The sequence below is a fragment of the Gastrolobium bilobum genome, unplaced genomic scaffold (genome assembly GCF_033153095.1).
Source record: "Gastrolobium bilobum isolate Gb01-03AN ecotype WA unplaced genomic scaffold, APGP_CSIRO_Gbil_v1 utg4612, whole genome shotgun sequence".
NCBI lineage: Eukaryota > Viridiplantae > Streptophyta > Magnoliopsida > Fabales > Fabaceae > Gastrolobium > Gastrolobium bilobum.
In genome coordinates this window covers 199550-219915 of record NW_026896581.1, presented here as the reverse complement: position 1 = coordinate 219915, position 20366 = coordinate 199550, and the positions used below count along the sequence as shown (strand labels likewise).

General features: G+C 34.9%; 2 protein-coding genes across 5 annotated transcripts; both read left to right on the top strand.

Moving 5' to 3' along the window:
- Window positions 1-3860: 3860 nt before the first annotated feature.
- Window positions 3861-11553, top strand: LOC133300718 (uridine/cytidine kinase UKL1, chloroplastic). Of its 3 annotated transcripts, XM_061500297.1 has the most exons (16): window positions 3861-4171; window positions 4269-4360; window positions 4433-4502; window positions 4598-4694; window positions 5830-5845; window positions 6191-6193; window positions 6814-6910; window positions 7761-7840; window positions 8032-8226; window positions 8934-9017; window positions 9122-9182; window positions 9357-9417; window positions 9668-9761; window positions 9865-9937; window positions 10868-10950; window positions 11054-11552. In XM_061500297.1, the coding sequence occupies exons 1-16, from the start codon at window positions 4006-4008 to the stop codon at window positions 11198-11200; spliced, it is 1419 nt and encodes a 472-aa protein (XP_061356281.1). In that variant the 5' UTR covers window positions 3861-4005; the 3' UTR covers window positions 11201-11552. The 3 variants fall into 3 exon arrangements, with proteins under 3 accessions (XP_061356281.1, XP_061356280.1, XP_061356279.1); XM_061500296.1 differs by lacking the exons at window positions 5830-5845; window positions 6191-6193 and having other exon boundaries at window positions 4598-4716; window positions 9880-9937; window positions 11054-11553; XM_061500295.1 differs by lacking the exons at window positions 5830-5845; window positions 6191-6193 and having other exon boundaries at window positions 4598-4716; window positions 11054-11550.
- Window positions 11554-14979: 3426 nt separating this feature from the next.
- LOC133300721 (DNA replication complex GINS protein PSF2) lies at window positions 14980-20366 on the top strand. 2 transcript variants are annotated; one of them, XM_061500300.1, is made up of 9 exons: window positions 14980-15115; window positions 16828-16948; window positions 17047-17121; window positions 17203-17317; window positions 18191-18290; window positions 18365-18395; window positions 18476-18568; window positions 19619-19771; window positions 20057-20366. In XM_061500300.1, exons 2-9 carry the CDS (start codon window positions 16901-16903, stop codon window positions 20072-20074), a joined length of 633 nt encoding a protein of 210 aa, XP_061356284.1. In that variant the 5' UTR covers window positions 14980-15115; window positions 16828-16900; the 3' UTR covers window positions 20075-20366. The 2 variants fall into 2 exon arrangements, with proteins under 2 accessions (XP_061356284.1, XP_061356285.1); XM_061500301.1 differs by having other exon boundaries at window positions 14989-15115; window positions 16885-16948.

Below are 20366 nucleotides of genomic sequence, written 5' to 3'. Positions count from 1 at the left end.
CTTAGTTCTTTTGTGAATTGATTAGTCATAGAAGAATACTTTAGTTTTGCATGACAATAGGGATGTTGGTGTGAAATTCTGATCTAAATAATTTCTAGGCTTTGTTTGATCTAGTGATAGACGAATAGAGTCTATGATGATGTTTGTTCATCGTTCTTAATGCTTTCCTAAGCGAAATCTCTAAGGGATTAGGATTCTTAATAGGTTAAAGAATTGAAATACCAAGGGATTGAATTTTAATTAATATATGATGAATTGTTCAATAACGTGAGTTTGAATATTGGTTGAGGGAAATGGTAGATAGATTAGGAAAAAGTTGGGGAAGTTGAAACCCTAGCTACACTTTTGCATTATTACTTTTTATTCTAAATTTTATTCTGAGTTCTTGGTTCTTGTCTTTGATAATTATTTGGTAGTTATAACTTGTGTTTTTATATTTTAATCACATTCACAATTATTATTTCAGTTGATCCAACTTTGGTATAGTAGTGAAAATAATGCTTGATAGATAAATCCTTGTGGGAATAATATCTTATTTATCACTTTATTACTTGTATGACTAATATACTTGCGTGATTGCAACAAGTTTTTGGCGTCGTTGCTTGGGATTGAGCGCTATCAACATTAATAATATCTATAACATCATAGATTAAATCTTTTTCTTTTTCTTTTTAATTATTCTCTTATTCTCAATTTTTCTTATTTCTTTGGTTTATGCAACTGCGAGGTACTGTTGACGCCAGCTCTTTGCAATATAAATTAGAGTTAAGGAGGCTTCAGAGGACAAATAGGAAGTGTGCTCATGCAAGAAGAGAGCAAAAAACATCTACTTCTGAGCCTTTAGATGAGGAAACTGTGGCTGTAAATCCACCACCACCTCTTGAAGAGCTTATGGATCGATATTTAAATCTGAATATTCTCATTCAGTGGCAAGCATAATGAGGCCAACCATTCAGGCGAATAATTTTGAGATCAAGGCATCTTTCCTGAACGTGATTCAGAAGAACCAGTTTTAGGAGAGTCCTTTAGAGGATCTAAATCAGCACATCACTACCTTCCTACAGATGTGGGATTTGATGAAGATTAATGGAGTAACTGCTAAGGCAACCCGTCTGACGCTGTTTCCATTCTCTTTGAAAGGAAGAGCAAGGAGTTAGCTAGATCTGTAACCTGCTGGCAACATCACTTCTTGGGATGATCCGATTGTCAAGTTTTAGAAGAAGTTCTTCCCACTTTCCAGATTATCTGACCTGAAAGATCAGATTGATAATTTCAAACAATTGGAGGGGAGTCTTTATGCATTGCTTGAGGAAGATTCAAGGAGCTGATGAGAAGATGTCCACAATATGTGCTCTTAATTTATGAGAAAGTGTGTATCTTCTATAGGGGAATCACATCAACATATAGAGCACTACTTAATGTTGCAACTGGTAGAAGCATGGGAGAGATTACACCAACTAGAGCTTTGAAGCTATTTGAGAAATGTCATCTGAGGATAATGAAGTAGCTCCTATACAACCCAAGAGAGGAATTATGCAATTAGAAGGGTATGATGCAATGTTAGCTAAGCAGGAGAAGATGGGTCAGTAGCTGGAGACACTTACAAAGTTGCTTACTCAATCTCAGTTCTCAGCCATTAATGCTTAGTTTCTAATGGTCTATGATACATGTGGTAGAGCTCATATCAATGATAGATATGATGCAACAACTGCAATAGACCCAACTCAAGTGAACTATTTGGGTAATAATCGGAGGAGGAGAATAATCTGTACAGTAAACCTATAATTCTGGCTAGAGGAATCACCCAACATTCTCCTACAAGGCTGCATCACAGCCAGCAAATCTGAAATTTTAGCCAGTGCAGCCTAATCCTCCTTTTGATTTGGAGAGAGCTCTTGAGAAGTTGACTTTATCAACTGCAGGTTTTATGCAAGAGACTAGATCATCCCTCATAAATCAAGAAGCTTCCATCAAGAATTTAGAGACTCGAATTGGACAAATTTCCAGGTAAATAGCTGAGAGGGCTCCAGGAACATTTCCTAGTGACCCAGTTGTCAATCCAAGGGAGCATTGCAATGCCATCACTATAAGGAGTGGGATAGTAATTCAGCCTGTGGAGAAGATAATGGCTGCATAGGGAAATGAAAGTAATGCTGAGAATGAGAAGGCAGAAGACACAATGGATAAGGGTGTCATAATTATTGGTGGAGAGCTGAATGAAAAGGTTGACACCTAAAGGAAGAATGTGAAGAAAAATTCTAATGAGCAAAAGAAGCCAATCGAGACTTTTCCTTATGCTAAAGCTCCTTATCCTCAGAGATTCAAGCAACAAGCTCAAAAGCACCAGTTATAAGTTCCTGCATATGTTCAAGAAGCTGCAGATCAATATTCCATTTGCGGAGGCTTTGGAGCAAATGTCTTCTTATGCTAAGTTCCTGAAAGAGATCTTATCCAAGAAGCAAAAGCTCACAGCGAAGGGACCCACCATCTTGACAAAGGAATGTAATGCAATCATGTAGAAGAAGTTGCCTCTGAAGTTAAAGGATCCAGGAAGTTTTAGCATTCCTTGCACAATTGGCTCGGTGACAGTGGATAGAATCTTATGTGATCTCGGTGCCAGTATCAATGTCATGCCATTATCTATGATGAAGAAGTTGGGAATCACAAAAGTAAAACCAACCACGATGATCTTACAACTAGCTGACCGCTCCACCAAGCAAACTTATGGAGTTATAAAGGATATACTTCAAGATGGATAAGTTTATCATTCCAATGGACTTTATAATCCTAGATATAGAGGAGGTTGTTATTGTTCTTATTATCTTTGGGGGAGGCCTTCTTAGAAACCTCAGGAGTGCTGATTGATGTACCGAAGAGTGAGTTGATCTTAACCATGGAAGGAGAGAAATCCATCCTAAAAGTATTTGATAAAGAAGTTCCACCATACACAACTCGACCAGAGGAGATTTTCTTTTATTGGTGAGAAGAAGGTTGAGGGAGATGACAAGAAGGAAACCTATCAGTCAGATAAGAAATGCAAGCCGAAAGTGAAGATGGAAAAGCCCAAGAGAAAGAGAAAGCATGTGAAGGCTAAGTTTAGAGTTCCTGAGGTCACTCCTTCTCATCCACATGCATACGAGTACCACTATGGCAGGTCACACTTTTTGAGCAAAACGATGGTGTCATCATTGAGCTCAAGCTACCAGCCACCGTAAGCATAAAACTTCCATGTCAAGCTCGTGACGTTAAAAAATATGCTATTTTTAAGCTTTGTCGAAGTTTCTATGGCGAAACCCGATTTCGAGCGTCTCAACCCGCCAAATGAAGAATAAGACACTGTAGAGAAATCTCAAGAAATCTTACGGGTTAGGGTGAGATTGTGAGAGAGGCATCCTATTTATATTTTTCACTAAAATGTCTCACGAAATCCACACCAATAGAAAATCCATTAAAATCGTCAGATTTTTTGAATACCACAGGATTATTTTGTCCTTTATTTAGAATTCTGATTGAATACCAACGGATTTGGACGGACTCTAAAATAATCTTTTAAAATCCTATCGAATATCACGTGACTATTTTCAATCCTTTAAAATCATAATTTAATATCAATGAATTTTTTTGTCCAAAAATAATCCATTAAAATATTTTGAAATCTCAATCTAATACCTCTCTTAATAATAATAATAATAACTTGATTAAAAAGTTAATAATTAGATTATTTTTATTGATATTAAATATGATATTTTAAAAAAAATTGGAATTTTGATCGTCTTCTCCATTAATTCTCAATCTACGTGTAAATCCAAAAATTTGAAATCTATTATTGATACTGATAGGCATAATAGAACGCATATTCCACGCCTCACTGAACCATCATACATCATCGTCCTCTCTCTGGTAGTTAAACTCAAAGCAGAGGCAGCACCACCACAATCATTCCTCGTTAAAAGAAAGGGTATAGCATTCCATAGAGAGAGAGACAGAGAGAGAGAGAGAGAGGCGATGCCGGAGGAAACGACGTCGATTGACTACGTGATGGAGGCAGCGTCTGGGCCCCACTTCTCGGGTCTGCGACTGGACGGCCGTAAACCAACATCGTCAACCTCATCTCCCGCTCCTGATTCATCCCTAACCACCGATTCCCTTCCCAATCAACCCTTCGTCATAGGTCTTTTTTTTTCTTTTTCTTTCTTTTTTTTGGCACTTTTATTTGTTTTGTTTTGTTTGTTTGTTTGTTTGCGTGAATTGAATGTGTGGTGGTTCAGGAGTTTCTGGTGGTACTGCCTCAGGGAAGACCACCGTGTGCGACATGATCATTCAGCAGCTTCACGATCACCGCGTCGTCCTCGTCAATCAGGTAATTAATTAGTTCTCTCCCCTCTTATTCTTTTTTTATGTTTCATTTTTTTTTTTTTTGGTATCCGTGTAGGATTCGTTTTATCGTGGTTTGAGACCGGAAGAAATGGAACGCGTGCACGAGTACAATTTCGATCACCCTGGTAATTGCCGTTTAAATTTTGTTGTTGTCGTACTGAGTGAGTGAGTGAGTGAGTGAGTGAGTGGGTGGGTTCGTTTAAATTGTCGTTCCTTGCAGATGCTTTTGACACTGAACAGATGTTAGAGTGCATGAGGAAGCTCATCAGTGGCCAGTGTGTGCAAGTCCCCATTTATGACTTTAAGAAACACCAACGGTCTTCCGATAGTTTTAGACAGGTACAATTTCAATGCATCTTCCGGGGTATGGTATCGCATGGTTACACACACACACACACACATATATATATATAACTCTCCATGTTGAACCCCGACTAGTAAAGATAGAGATGAGGACAATCCTTATAGGCAGTCTTACCTTTGCATATTTGGAAAGAGGTTGTTTCCCATATTCGAACCCATAACCTTACATATATATTATAAAAACATTCATGAACTGTTGGCCTAAGATAAATGAATAGTTTTATATTATATCTCTTAATGTATAGCATGTAGGTAGTTGAAGTTGGTGGATTGGGTTAGCAAGAGGTCTTAATTTAAGGATGTCACTAGTCCTTCTTCTGTTGCAAACTTAAGCATATCAATGAGAGCGCCAGTTAGGATCACTATGCCCTTAAGTTATTTTAAGTCATCTGTGGATACATTAAGATTTTCTTATCCAAGATCTACTAATTCAGTAAAAGCATATGATTTCTTGATAAAAGAAGAAATTCCATTACATGGAATGAAGGGATACAAAGGAGGATAATGCTATATGAGCAGCTCTTAAAAGAGACAACAATCATTTTTCATAGAAGTTATTTGTCTATTGTCATACAACTCAAATAATTGCTTCACACACACACGTACTGGCAGGTTGAAATATGATCAAAGAGACTGTAGAAAATTTCTATAAGCATACAAAAGTAGGTTAATTATATTTTGATTTTTAGTTCTATACTTTTTCACATGCAAGAGTGTGACTGATCAGAGTAGAGTTTCATAGAACCAAAATTTAAAATCCCAAACAGCATTTCATCACCATATACAAGCAAGTCAGGAACAACACACACTACATTCTCAACAATTATTTCGAATTTCATGGAAGATGGGAGATTGTTCCTGGACTTACCCTAGTTTGAAGATTATTCCTCTTTTCAGGCTTGTCTTGATTCCTCTTATACTCAGCCCCTATTTTTTTACAAAACCAGCTCAGCTCCTAACTTTTGTTTTTTAACTCTGGTTGTGTTTACCTTTTGTCCCTTGAGAAAAGTGATGTGGGTTTTTAGTTTTCCTCTATGTTTCCTCAACGGGTAGCCTCCTAGAGTGAATGCATTGATTTCAGAAAGAGAGTTGGATTCTGCCAAGGGTTTTAGGAGGTCTTGGCTGAATGAAAATAAGGAAGGGATGAATGGAGTGTGATGATAAAAGTGTTTGGGTGTGAGTAAGATTTGGATGGCTTGGCTTTTCTTAGATGATTGCATGAAGTTTCTTGAGAAGGTGAGAGTGATATCCGTAGGAAATTCTTGAAAGTAAAAAGAGGTTAGATGGGGGAGTGTTTGTGGATAGAAGAGGGAATGGTGGATGAGATGTTTTGATGGATAAAGGGGGATGGCTGTAGGGGAGAGTAGGAGGAAAGTATGGGATGATTAGACTAGTGGGGTGAGGGGAAAAGACCAATTTACCCTTTGCACACAAGGTGTGATAAGGGAAGAGAGTGAGGTTATTTTGGAGAGCTGAAATTTTGTTACTTAGGAAAATTTAATTACCCACTTAGTTATTAGACACCCACACTCAGAATTATACAACCAATCATATATATATGTATATGTAAAAATAAAATAAGCAAAAATTTCAGGCATTACATCTCTAATCCCTCCGCATATTGTCAACGAGACTTTCTTTCAAAACCTTTTGTTGAACAGCAATGAGAGGCCATAAGAATGCCATACATAGAGAAGTTTTCTGCTCTTGTGCTTTCCAAAACCTTTGAAAATTAAGTAGTTCTTAACAGTGGACAAACCCATGCTCCAACATGCACACCAAAAAGCCTTCTCCACTTTGAAAAGGCTGATAGTCAATTCAAAAACATCTGAATAGCTGTTTCCTAGTTTGAATAACTTATCACATGCATATCAGCAGACAGAACTTAATTAGTTCTACAAATCACACACAATGTAAGTATTACATGTTGCACCTGATGAAATCTCTGTCATATTTTATGAGCATTGAAATGTATCAGGTGGTTACTTTGCCATTTACTTTTTTCTTTTTTCTATTTGACTGTTTTTCTGGTCCTTTGCTGAATAGTAATTGACACCTGTACTTTCTCCTCAGGTCAATGCCTCTGATGTCATTATATTGGAGGGAATTCTTGTATTCCATGATCAAGATGTCCGTGATCTGATGAACATGAAGATCTTTGTTGACACAGGTTTGACACATTTGTATGTTCACCCCCCCCCCCCCCCTCCTCCCCAATGGTGTGTCTTGTGAGTTTTTGAATTGTTTATAAATACAATACGGTGCTATAATTACTAATTCTTTGGAACCGTTTTCTGTATCTCTTTATTTCTCCCATTGTCATGTTTTATGTTGCATTTCTCTAGGTGCTTGGTAAAATAAAATACATGAAAATATACATGAATCATTTGTGAAGAATATGAAAAAAATAAACTCCTAGAAATAACTTATACACAATATATTTACTGTAGGACTGAATCCATGCTTGAGCCATAGGATGCTTAAGACTACTTTTAGTTTAAAAAAAAAAAAAAATCATTGTTGATACTCACTTTTATAGTTTTACTACTACGGCAAAGCATGATGTTTTTTCGATGCTTGAATGGCTTATGTAGACAGTTTCCTTGAAAATCTTTAGGAATAATAGAGTAAAATGCATCGTATTATTTTTGTTAATGGCAAGATGCACTTTTGAACGTATATTGGTTTAAATTTCCTAATAAATAAACTTCTCATTGATATATTGTTTAGATCTATACTCCCAGGCTCATAAATAATTATGCTTTGTGAACTGCAACATATCTGGTATAAGTTCAGTCACATAAAATAAGGGTTTAATAAACCTATTTCTCCATATGTTCCCTATGTTTATTGCCTTTTCATTCCTGTCATCTTGTGGTAAATTCTTAGATTAGCTGCTGGCCTTTAATTGAAGATAACTAAGAAAAAGACTGCTATTATTTATTTTATATAGTAATAGAAGCTCTCACCCCACTCTGCTCTCTGTCGAGCTTTATCTTTGCTTATTGATTTGCGTACAGATGCTGATGTGAGGCTTGCTCGGAGAATTAGACGTGACACAGTGGAAAGGGGCAGAGATATAAACTCTGTTCTTGAACAGGTAAGTCCAACTATTTAATTGGTAACCATGGCTTTACAGCAGTTAGGCTGATAATGATAACTTTTTCATATGAATTTATTTTTGTGAGGAAGTATGATATGTGAATAGAGAGAGAATTTTATAGTCCTCATGAGATGTGATCTATCACATTGCATATTTGTTCCTACCTGCTTGTAATGTTGGTTTTGCAGTATGCAAAGTTTGTTAAGCCTGCCTTTGATGATTTTGTTCTGCCATCAAAGAAGTATGCTGATGTGATCATTCCTCGTGGAGGTGATAATCATGTTGCCATTGATTTGATTGTGCAACATATCCGCACAAAGCTTGGTCAACATGATCTATGCAAAATATATCCAAATGTGTATGTTATTCAATCAACGTTCCAGGTATCTATGAACACAGTTTGTCAGTTGTTTTATATTTTTTTATTCTCCAGTTTTAATAATTTAAAATCTGTGGAAGATCCTTTGGTACATCCTTGCTACCCAGCCAAACAGAGAGGGGTACCTTACTTTATGAAGCATTTTATAGACCCTTTTTGTTACGATTTTTTATTTTTTTCTTGGAATTGAAAAGAACGATTGTCCTTAAGTTTTACCTTTTTGTGAGTCATACATACTTACATAGGAAGCACGTGTTAAATAATGCTGAAACATTACCATATCTCTGATGGATTGTTTTCTTGGATTATTTCAATGTAACAAAAGTACTTAATCTATTATGACCCCGAAAGAAGTTATATTTTTTATAAGACATGGAGATTGGTTGATGTTTTTATATTTAATTTGGACGGATAATCAAGGTGGTGAAGGAACTAGAAATTGAGAATAATCATGTTTCAATTTCAAGGCCACAACTTGTCATTATATACAGTAATTAAATGATACAAATGTATTTACCAAAAAAATAAATAAAAATGATACAAATGCATAGCTATAGTACAGAGGAATATTCCTTCTAGAAAGAAAGGAACATAAGTTGTTTGTGCATGGTAATTCTTGCAGCTCTCTTTTCTGTTCACAGTCTTCAAGCTGATATAATGAACTGTTCCATCTATACTTGGTCCTTTATTGGTTATGCTTATATGTTCCAGATAAGGGGCATGCATACATTGATTCGTGACCGAGACATATCAAAGCATGATTTTGTATTTTATTCAGATCGACTTATACGCCTGGTACTGTATGCTTTATAGCTTGCTGAACTTCTTTACTTCATGACATTTTAGTACTTGGTACATTAGACATAACATAACTGGCTTTTACTAATCTTGGTTATTAGGTTGTCGAGCATGGTCTAGGTCATCTGCCATTCACTGAAATGCAAGTGGTTACTCCGACAGGTAATCATCTTTCCCTGTCCTCAGTCCTGGCAGTTTTTATGTTCTGTGTTCATTATAACACCTCTTGTTTGGGAAACAAGATTTGTGCTTTGTGAACTGCATCATGTTTGGTAAAGAAGCAACAGTAGTACACAAATGGAGGCTTAATTAACTGAAATGACGTTTATATTACAGGATCTTTGTATACTGGTGTTGATTTCTGCAAGAAATTGTGTGGTGTTTCAATTGTTCGAAGGTGAGCTTTGAACCAGGTATTAATTTTAGTAGGTCCAGTCTAAAAGATAGGGTGCGACTAGAAATTCAATAATGGAAGTAATAGCACCAGTTCCCTTTGATTAGATTAGTGATCTCAGATTCTCACAGTGGGTGTGTTTACTATCCAGTAAACATTGAGTCCTGATGCTAAAACTGGAGTTATTCGCTTTGCACACTATCTAGGCTGTTTCTTGGGGGCTGAATATTTTTTTATTGTTTTTGCATTATAGTGGTGAGAGCATGGAAAATGCACTTCGTGCATGTTGTAAAGGCATTAAAATTGGAAAAATTCTTATTCATCGGGATGGAGACAATGGAAAACAGGTAAATAATGGAACCATGAAGTTGACTTAGAACAGCCCTCATTGATATGTTCTCTACGGATGTTGTTAGTGTTTAATGGTAAACTCTTTGCTTCTCTGAGCAGCTTATTTATGAGAAGCTTCCCAAGGATATTTCAGAAAGGCATGTCTTGCTTCTTGACCCTGTCCTTGCTACAGGTGAGATTTTAAATGTTCTCCCACTACTCTTATTGTTCCACTTTATCTACCTTACTGTGTCCTATTTCAATAGGCTTTATTCCTGAAATCCATTATGCCAGCAAGGCAGCAACTGCTCATGCTTTTATTTGCATTCTTTAAATTCATTGGAAAAAAAACGTGCTAATAATATGCAGAAAGAATACTAATCTGGGCTAAAGCAACAATTTCATTGACTAAACAAAAGAAAGAATCAACACAAGGATTGTGAGAAAAATTATTTCTCTTTTCTGAATTTTATTTAACCAAAAAACAACCAATTAATAATAGGGTTCTCCAAGCCTTAAATAGACAAAATAAAATAAAATGAAAATAAAATTAAACAAAATCAAAAGAAATAATGCGCAATCAAAAGAGATAATGCATAATCAAAAGAGAATCAAAGAAATAACGGAAATATAAAATAATGGTTAATGACTAAAATTCCCTAAATTATAGAATAAGCCTAAAAAGCCCAAAATGATGCATGCACGCACACACGTATGAATATTTCTAAGTCAATCTTAGGTGCATCAAATTCACTCAAAATGATTTGCTACTATAGGGTAGCATGTTAATTATGTTACTGGTTTGATATTTTATGGAATTATTTTTGTGAATGTGGAATACTATTTTCTGGGGAATCGGGGATGTGAGAGAGGATGATATAAATACAATTGAATTTGAGATAACATAGATGCAATTGTGTTAGCTAGATACCACATATGGAACCTGTAAAAGCTGATAATAGTGACCCGCTAAGTTGTATTTTAATTATTATTTTGAGATGGCAAACTAACCTAGTAGTCTACTGTTGATTTGTTAGAATCCTTCTCATCTAATGGTTACTTTATCCATTTTGTGTTTTCGCTGCTGATAATAAAAATTTAACGTAAATAACTTCCATTGTAGGTAACTCTGCCAACCAGGCAATTGAATTACTCATTCAGAAAGGAGTTCCAGAATCCCACATTATATTCCTGAATCTCATTTCCGTGAGTTAATTTTGATGCCTTCTTTGCAGATAAAATCATAGTTATCTGATTATTATTTCAGACTGTTTACACTCACGGATCTTGTGGATCTATTTGAATTCAGGCTCCCGAGGGAATCCATTGTGTATGTAAAAGGTTTCCATCATTGAAAATTGTCACATCTGAGATTGATGTTGCCTTAAATGAAGAGTTTCGTGTTATCCCGGGATTGGGCGAGTTTGGTGATCGCTACTTTGGTACTGATGATTGATCCCTTATGTGGAGACACCTTTTAGGTAGCAGCTGCCGTGATTAAGAATATGAAAAGCAGCTTGCTGCATTGTAACGAGATATTAAAGATTCAGCAGAATTCAGCTTTGCTGTTATTGAAGTCAAGCATATTAGAATAATATGAATGTAAATTCACTCATGGGTGAATGATTTTTAGCTTTATTAGTTAGAATGTAAAGATCAGTCTTAGTAAGATGTTGATGTTACCATTCAAAATTCGAGTAGACAATTCTACCTATTTCGTTCAGCAAAGGTCATGTGGGTAAAATTTTCATAGTTATCAATTCTTACCTATTACTAACAAGATCGATTATATAGCTCAGTATATGCAAACTGCGCATTTATCATTCATGTTTCATACCTCTTATCTAGCAAATAAGATGAATTGTTTTTTTTATGGAATGATTACTCTCGCTTTGAAATTTTTATTAACTATTTATTATAGTCAAATTATTTTCCTAATTGTACATATATGTGTCTGCGCGTACGTGTATGTATAAATTTTCTAGTTACTTAAATTTAATTTTATAATAAAAAATTAATATGATGATTTCGTTGATTATTTTTTTATTTCTAGCAACATAATTAAATTGTCAATATTTTTGATTTTTAGCAATGTAATTAAACGTCCTTATATATATATATAGGGTTTTATTAATCTCCTTTTACATAAGATAGGTATCTTATATTGTAGAGAGAAACTAGGTGAATCCCACCATTACAAGAAAAAAGAAAAAGAAAAAAAAGTGAAGTGCGGAAATCGAAGTGAGAGAACATGTAAAAGGAGACTAATATTTCCCATATATATATATATATATACACGAGAAAGAATATTTTTTTGTTTATATCTCTTATAATAACCATTGATTTTCGTTTTAAGATATAATTGTAAGAGATTATAAACAAAAATAGGTTGTAAGAATATCCTTTAAAATGTAACTCCCCATTATAGAATCGGTTTGTTAACATCAAAATGGTATTAAGCGCAACATATTTAATTAGTTAAACGTGGAAGCTTGCTTTATAATTCACTATTAGTCTTAACATAAAAACATGAATAAACTTTTTCTCACTTATATATTGCAATTAGCTAATTATTTCTTGTTTAATTGAAACTACTTAATACCCTCTTGCATCTCTCATCCTTTTAAAAATAAATCTTACAGCATTCCGTCTATAATTCGAACATCTAGGGATAATTCCCACCGTCCCAACATCATCTGATAGACAGTATATCTCATTTCTTCAATCTAGAATCCATCCATGGATTTTATATCTAAGTCTTTGTGCCAATGACTTATTAAACAATCCTTGCCAATTCAAGGCTCAAGTATATACTCCATACAATTAGCATATCTCTTAGGCATGCAAATACAATTCATATCTTGTATAAATCTACAGATGCTTCTCTAAACATAATATACAAGTTTTATGCAACATAGGCATAAAAACCCTCAATGCTCTCCAAAAGAATAACATGATATATACATCTCAAATGATAATAAAACTCATGAATCATGCCATGTAAATATCAAAATAAAGTCTATAATCTCATGTTACTTCACTGTCCTGGCCTCCTGCCATGCGATGCCTCAGCACCATCGATCTCTGTACCTGAAATGTAAGCCCCCAAACAGGGTGAGATCAACCATCTCAGTAAACTAGGGGTCCTTGGAGGGCTCCTCCACCCCTAAGTTCACTTCGGGTGTAACTACAGTATAAAAATCATGTATTCATCAGAATATGTATATCAATGCATGTGTGCAAATGTGAATCCTACTGGCCAGAGAATATAACAAGTATGCATTACGCAAGGAAACACCGTCTTGCAACATACCGTATGAGGAAACACCATCTTATATTATGCATAAGGAAACACCATCTTATGCCTCACACACGGAAACACTGTCTTATGTAGAACACAAACATACATACATATACATGCAACATATAACAAATCATTTTCAACATACCATATCAAAAAACCTTCCTCCCTCGGAGTCTGGTGGAACAAATGGGGAATTAACCCCAAGGACCAAAAGCTTACCTGTCAAAGCAATGTCCTTCAGTGTACTCCTTGTATCCAAGGGTCACAACCAGAGGGTCCACACTAGTATCACCTATCACAAGGTGTAAGTATGATTAATAACACAAATCATACCATAATTATAAAACTAGTAATTACAAGTATCATTATCACTACTTATTATTCATACTCATTATGAGTGTATATTACTTGCAATATCATTATCACTAATTAACCTATGATAATATAGAACATCTTATACTAGCACAATAGGGTCCATGAGTCCTTTCACTGAAGAACAATCCAAAAAAATAGACTTTATTGTCAAGCTTGGCACTAAACTTCTCTCACCATTTTTAAAACTGGTATTGTATTTCCTTACCATTAATTACAAGCTTTAACTATGTCAAACTAGGCTTCTCAAGCTTTCCAACGACATATTGTATGTCTCAATTGGAGTTGTATAACTCAGGTTATATCTTTCGCAATTCGACTGCTGCAAACTAGATTTTCAGAAACTAGGTAGTGTCTTTAAACTTAATCTACGATTAGTACACTTGTCTATTGACTCTTAAATTTTATAGGGTGATATCTCTATGTGTTAGCTTCACATAGGTCTATACTGCGCTCAATTTGGAGCTCTGTAGCCTAAGATATGGTCATTTTCCCGAACCATGTTTTTCCTCGCAAAAAGTATTCGAATACTTAATGAAAGTATTCGAGTCCTTTCTGAGCATAAGCTAAAAATACTCTATTTTACTGCATAATGGGGTACCAAACCCTTATACAAGTCCATGGCATCTCCAAATTGACATTTGTACATATTTCATGCTATTCTTAACCACGGGGGTACATATCCTAACTCATGTTATTCAAAATCCCAATCTTTAAACCCTAATCTCATGCATATTTTCCAAAAACACAAGAGGGAAGTTGAGTTATTACCTAGGGAGCTTCAATCAACCAAGTAGAAGACAATCCAAGCCTCTAATCACAAAAAATACTCCCTTCCCAAGCTTAGGTCCGAAAATGGTTTCTCACAATTTGGTTTCTCTCTTTCAAATACAATACCATTAGTTGGGAGGATGAACAAGTGTATAAAAAAGTGAAGATTTGTGGATGAAGCCAAAGGTTTGATGAAGCCAAATGAGAAGGGAAGAAGAAGAGCACTCCTTTGCTTGAAGAAGATTGTCCGAAGGGAAGAGAGCAGATAATAAGGGAAATTAAATATTTTTAGGTGCTTTAAGTTACTTAACTACTCCAAAATGAGTATAAATTTATCTATCCCGCTCAGATGTTTTACTTTGCTGCAATATGCCTTGCAACTTTTATGTTCATGTCTATTTTTTTAATGTTAAGGACTAAATAAGCCCTCGATAAATTTGTCAGGGACCAAATAGGGCCTTCAATCCTAAGGTCAGCTGTCAAAAACTCCAAAAAGACATAAAACGACGTCATATTACTTCTACGTTAGCATACTTAACGGTGACTCAGCAAAATAACGGTCCACATGTGCTCTGTTAGTTGGGCAGTCAGATGCCAATTAACGGAAGGACAAACGCGGCCCTTTTTTTCAAATATTAGAGACTAAAATGAACTTTTTTTTATTGTTCGGGACTAAAATGTATCTCGTACAAATTGTCACGAACGAAAGGGGTATTTACTCTAAAATAGATTATTTATTTTTTGTTTACTTTTCTTGCCAAATTTGTAGAGAGGCTTATTGTACGCCTGCTCGTTAGTAAGTGCCTGCACTCCTTGAGACTGAAGCTGCACAGTCCACCCTCTCTCTCTCTCTCTCTCTCTCTCTCTCTCTCTCTATTCAAGAGTGGTGCCTCCATCTTTCGCGTGCGCAAGGGAAAATCTGAGGTAGGGTTCCTTTCGCCTGTGTTTTCTTCCTTTTTCTACTTCTGATAAAATGCATTTTTTTTTATTTTTTTTATAAATCTGAAATTGGTCGCTAATAGTTAACCAAACTTTGGGTACTTCAACCATTTGACGCTTTCTGCTTGTTGTATGATTCAGTCTCTACTTGTTCGTTCCTGCATCCAGGTTTTGATAGGTTTTGATTCAATGTCTTTATTTACTATGTACGAGTGATCTTAGGTTATTAGGTGATTTTATTACTCGACCCTCACTCGTTAGCTAAATAGAAATGTGCTTATCTATTCCTCTATTTTTGAAATTTAGGCATAATTTGGATTCTTTGAATTACTAAATTGGTAGGCCAATGTAGTGTATTACAATAAAGCCAAGTCTTGATTTTTTTTCTTTCCACCACCCGTTTTCCCTACTTGTATTACAATATACTCCATAACATGATGAATTTTCTCTTTTATCCTGTTTTTTTTTCTAGTTATATTATATCCCACCACTGCTTTCTTTGGGTATCAAGATTTGAAAGCGAATGTGAAGCGAGAGCTTTGATTCTATTTGCTGAGAGCTTTCATTATGCTTCCCTTCCTGCTACATCCCTCTTTGGACAAGAATTATAGCCATGGAGAAATACATTCAGGATTTAAGATTTCAAATTAATTTTTTAGTGGCTTGAGTAAATTGAGATGAAAATGCTTTAGGTATCAAACAAAATCTGCAAAATTTCTCCTAAATTGTTACCAAATAATATAACAAATATTTATTATGTTTTACGTTTCACACTGTAATTTATATATTAACACACCGTTCATATCTAGCATTTAGAAAATGCTCTGGTACCATGAAAATGAGAGAAACAAAGAGAAAATATAAGAGGATGGAGGGAGGGAGAGAGAGAGAGAAAGGAGAAAGAGAGGTCTCTTTAGTGGTTCGGAATAGAATGAATGATTCTGTCTTGTGTGTACATATGAGTTCATCCTTTTATATAGGTATAACTGTCTCCAACAGTTATGTAGCTAACTGACAACTGTTATAACAGTTTACAACAGTTTAACAGATTCAGATACAGTGCTGACTCAGCACAGATACACAATGGACAGGTGTTGGAAATACGCAATACATAGTTGTAACATGTAGTTGTATACTCCAATACAAACAAAAATCTCAAACCCGCAGGCTGCCCTTATATACTTGGGGTTGGAAAACTACCTGCAGTTTGCTTTGTGTGTCTTTGTTAAGGATGTTGATTTTGTGTTCTTCAACCTGTGCTTCTTAGTTCTGGTCCATCTTCTCCCTCGCTCTGTACTGTTTACAGCTGTTGTTAATGGTGGATTTTGTTTGTTTATTTTGTTTTACACAATTTTACCGTAGATAATAATATACTGCTGAACTTGTTTAATTTGCAGTTAGTTGCATTTGTTCATTGGGCTGTTTTCTGTTATTTGAATTATGATTTTGTTAATTATTTTTCTTCCATATAGACTTGGTTATTTCATTTGAGTTGGAGATGTTGATTAAGAAAGTTAAGGATTTAACTCCTTTGAGGTTGAACTTTGAAGTTGCACTTTGTAACTTTGTTTTGTTTTTGTGTGTTTGTTTCTTCATTATTGAACTTGATATTGAAATATAGAACTTGGATTCTACTTGATATTAGATGATTGAACTTCATAATATCACATTTTGAATTTATCTCTTTTATTTGCCAGGTTTTCATCTCTGTACAAGTAAAATTGTAGATCTGATCCATTTGGTTTTGGGTTCAGAGTTGAAAGAGAAGATATGGCTGGGCAATCTGACCCTGAGCTCTCACTGTTTTCAGCGGAGGAGGTATGCTATTGCCATATCCTACTTTTCTCTACTCTTCGTAGTTGTCATTGTTTAAAAATTATTAATATATTATTATTATGGTTTTGCTTGTCTATCAGCTTGAGTTCATTGCTGAGGACGAAACCGTGGAAATCGTACCCAATCTCAAAATGGGTCCTCTCAATCTCATCTGTGTAAGCAATAACTCAAACACTTCATCACTAGTTCTTTTTCAGATACATATATATTACCTTTCTCTTTAATAACAATGGCAGGGAGATTTTGGCCCATTTACGCCACAGATTGTTACTCAAGTACCGCTGTGGCTGGCTATTGCTCTCAAGAAGAGAGGCAAGTGCTCCATTTGCCCTCCCGAATGGATGTCTGTTGGTGAGCTTCCTTTCTTTCTTATTTTTCACCCCAATCTGATAATGGCAATGTTTTGGTTGCGGACAAACCCTTGCATTAGAGGTGGTCAACTCAATTATCATGAGACAAAAGGAGAAAGGGGAAGGATATTTGAAGAATGCGTTTACAATTTAATTTTTGTTTCAAAAACTTCATGTTATAATGTTTCTATTTTCTCAGTGCCCGACAATTGCTAGCTTTATTAAATGCTATTTTGGGGTTTAGGTAGTCAATTATTTGTTTTAATATTGCTTGTTATTGCTTATGATGTGGTTTATGATGTGAATCACTTTTTCTTTAAAAAGTTTCCAGTTGCTTTGGTTTTGATCTATTGCTAGTTTAAATTTTTTTGCGATTATGGTTTTATTTTAGGGTAAAAGTAACAAGAAATAATGACTAAGAGTCTGTTTGCCACCTCTTTGTTTTAAGCTAAAAGCTATTTTTAAGCTTAAGTTAAGAAAAAAAGGAGAGCTCAAAAAATAAAGCTAAAAGTTGTTATGTGATCATTTAAAGTCTGGTGTGAGGGTTTTGAAGGAGGGAAGATGAAATAATTTGTTATTAGGATGAATTATTAGTGTAAAGAGTAATACTGGTAAATACAAATTTAGAATAAGGATAAAACTGAAAAATAAATATGAAAACTTTAAAAAGCCATTATATATCTTAGAAAAAGCTCCTTTGGGAGCTTTTAGCTTTTGCACTTTTTATTCATTGTAACAAACAGCTCTTTTTATAAAAAAAGTTTTTGTGAAAACATGTTTGGCTAAGCTTCTGCTTATAAAGAGGAGAAAAGCTAAAAATAAGACTTCCCAAACAGGCACTAAATATTACTCCAACACCTTTGTTTGTGACTAGAGAAGTTGACTAAAGTTCTGGAGGCAGAGCGAGACTCTCAAGAGATGTCGGGGGAATTGCCCTTTCATTATGTAGAAATCTCAAGACTTCTTTTTGATCAGTAAGTCTAGAGACAACTTATTCTATTAGATACTGCTGTTTTGTTATATTAACTCATATTATTTTGATTTTTAGTGCACGTGACAACATTCCTGATGTATACATGGTGAGTTTAAAGAAGTTTCACATTCTAGAAATATGCACCAGGCTTTTCTTCTGATGCTTTGACTTATATATTCTGTACAGGTGAGGTCTCTGATTGAGGACATCAGAAATGTACGGTTTCATAAAGTTGAGACTGACTTGGAGGCATTTAATGGTCGTACAATTGCTGTTAAGGTAAATTCTCAAATTTTTTGGGGGTATTTATTTGTACAAGTGTGGAATGCAGCTCTGATTATAAAGTATATATATATTTTTTATTGATTTATTTTTTATCTCCTGACAGAACCTTATTAGTGTACCATTACGGTTTCAGTTACTGCAGTGATGCTTTCCTGTTTACTGATAGCATTTAGAATTTTTTAATCCCAAAAGATCATTTTAAATTCTTTTACAAAACACATGTCAAGTTAAACTTGATTTTTGTCCATATTGGAAGGTAGGTATATAGCAATTCTGTCTGACGGTAACTGACCAACAACTTACATGATTATTTCCTCTCATCTCTCATTTATCCTCCTGTTACTGGAGTTGTTTACTAAATTTGAGAAAACAAAAACTGGAAGATTAAGAAAGATGTGAACAAAACAATTTTGTTATTAGCAGAGCACAAGAATCAAATCTTCTGCATCCAGGATGGATTTTAGATTTTGAATCTTAATTTTGTTTTATGCTACATGTCTCTTCCATATTAGGACATTTGTAAACTCAATGCAAGCCACCAAACAAGTCAATTTTTTCCATCATAGCAGGCAACTTTGTTAAAGCTGCTCCTTTGTGATCGAAAGGTCATAGGTTCGAATTTGGGAAATAGCCTCTTTGCAAAAATGTAAGGATAAAGTTGTGTACAAGGATGCTCTCACTCCTAACTTTGGTAGTCGGGGTTTAATGGGGAATGATTATTATAGAAGGCAACTTTGTGATATAATTGATGTCAAATACTGCATTCTACTTAAGAGAGGCTTATAATCATCTCCACAATCATAAAATTTAAGCTTAAAATAGAGAATGGAGAGAGATTAGTATGTTGGTTTTCTCACACTTGATTTTTAATTATTGCATTGAGAATTGGATGCATTCAGCTTTGTTAAGCATTTTTTGCAGTTTTAGAGGTTTTGGTATGGGAGGGAGAGAAAAGCGTAATGGAGAACCTGAACCAGTGGTCTCATTACATGTTTATTTATTTCTCTGCTAACAATGCACACCATAATTCCTGGTATATTGCAGATCAAAAATTTATCTGCAATGGAAGTGAATATTGTTCGCCCATTTATTGGAAGAGCTTTACAGGCATTTTATAAGCTTGATAGTCCAGAGTTGATACCAGACCCAGAGAGAGTTTCTGACAGACGGCCACAAGTTGTCAACAATGCCCCAAGAGTATGTTTGATATACACCTAGAAATGTTTTCTGACTAAAAAATATATGTTTTCTATGCATTTATTTATTTATTGGTATTACATTATTTTGTTTTCGCTTGTGATGATGACATGACAATTTCTGCAAAGCTATATATACCCTTTTACTGCGCTATTCATTTTTTATATCATTAATAAAAATTCAATGTAACTAATTTATTATAGAAAAGAAATGTTTTGGTCTGTCGTATGTATTCTCTTTTTTCCAAGGAAAGGGTTTTCATGCAACTGATATTTGCTTTTGCAGAGGCAACTACGAAGATAACTTTTTTGGTAACATCTCTTCTACTAGAATCGTAACTAATATCTGGCTGGCTTCAGAGGTACAACTTTCCTGAGAAGTACATCACAGATATCTTCGCCGCTGAATTCATTGTAAAAGGGTAGCTTGAGACTTTAGTTGAATCTTCAGAAAGCAATGTTGCTCTCTCTAAATTTTCTCATTCTTGTTTGTTAAGAATTCAAAATAAAAAAAGAAAAAGAAGAATTTCATGGGGATTAACATAGTTACGCCCTTTCTACTTGTATGTAGTTAATTCTATTACTAAAGTATTTGA

Bases quoted from the DNA above. Each gene is read 5' to 3' on its own strand.
- LOC133300721 (XM_061500300.1), top strand. From the start codon at position 16,901: ATGGCTGGGCAATCTGACCCTGAGCTCTCACTGTTTTCAGCGGAGGAG. The intron at 17,318-18,190 runs GTGAGCTTCCTT...GTTTGTGACTAG, and splicing joins TCCCGAATGGATGTCTGTTG to AGAAGTTGACTAAAGTTCTG. The intron at 18,569-19,618 runs GTAAATTCTCAA...GGTATATTGCAG, and splicing joins GTCGTACAATTGCTGTTAAG to ATCAAAAATTTATCTGCAAT.
- LOC133300718 (XM_061500295.1), top strand. From the start codon at position 4,006: ATGCCGGAGGAAACGACGTCGATTGACTACGTGATGGAGGCAGCGTCT. The intron at 4,172-4,268 runs GTCTTTTTTTTT...GTGGTGGTTCAG, and splicing joins CAATCAACCCTTCGTCATAG to GAGTTTCTGGTGGTACTGCC. The intron at 7,841-8,031 runs GTAAGTCCAACT...TTGGTTTTGCAG, and splicing joins TAAACTCTGTTCTTGAACAG to TATGCAAAGTTTGTTAAGCC.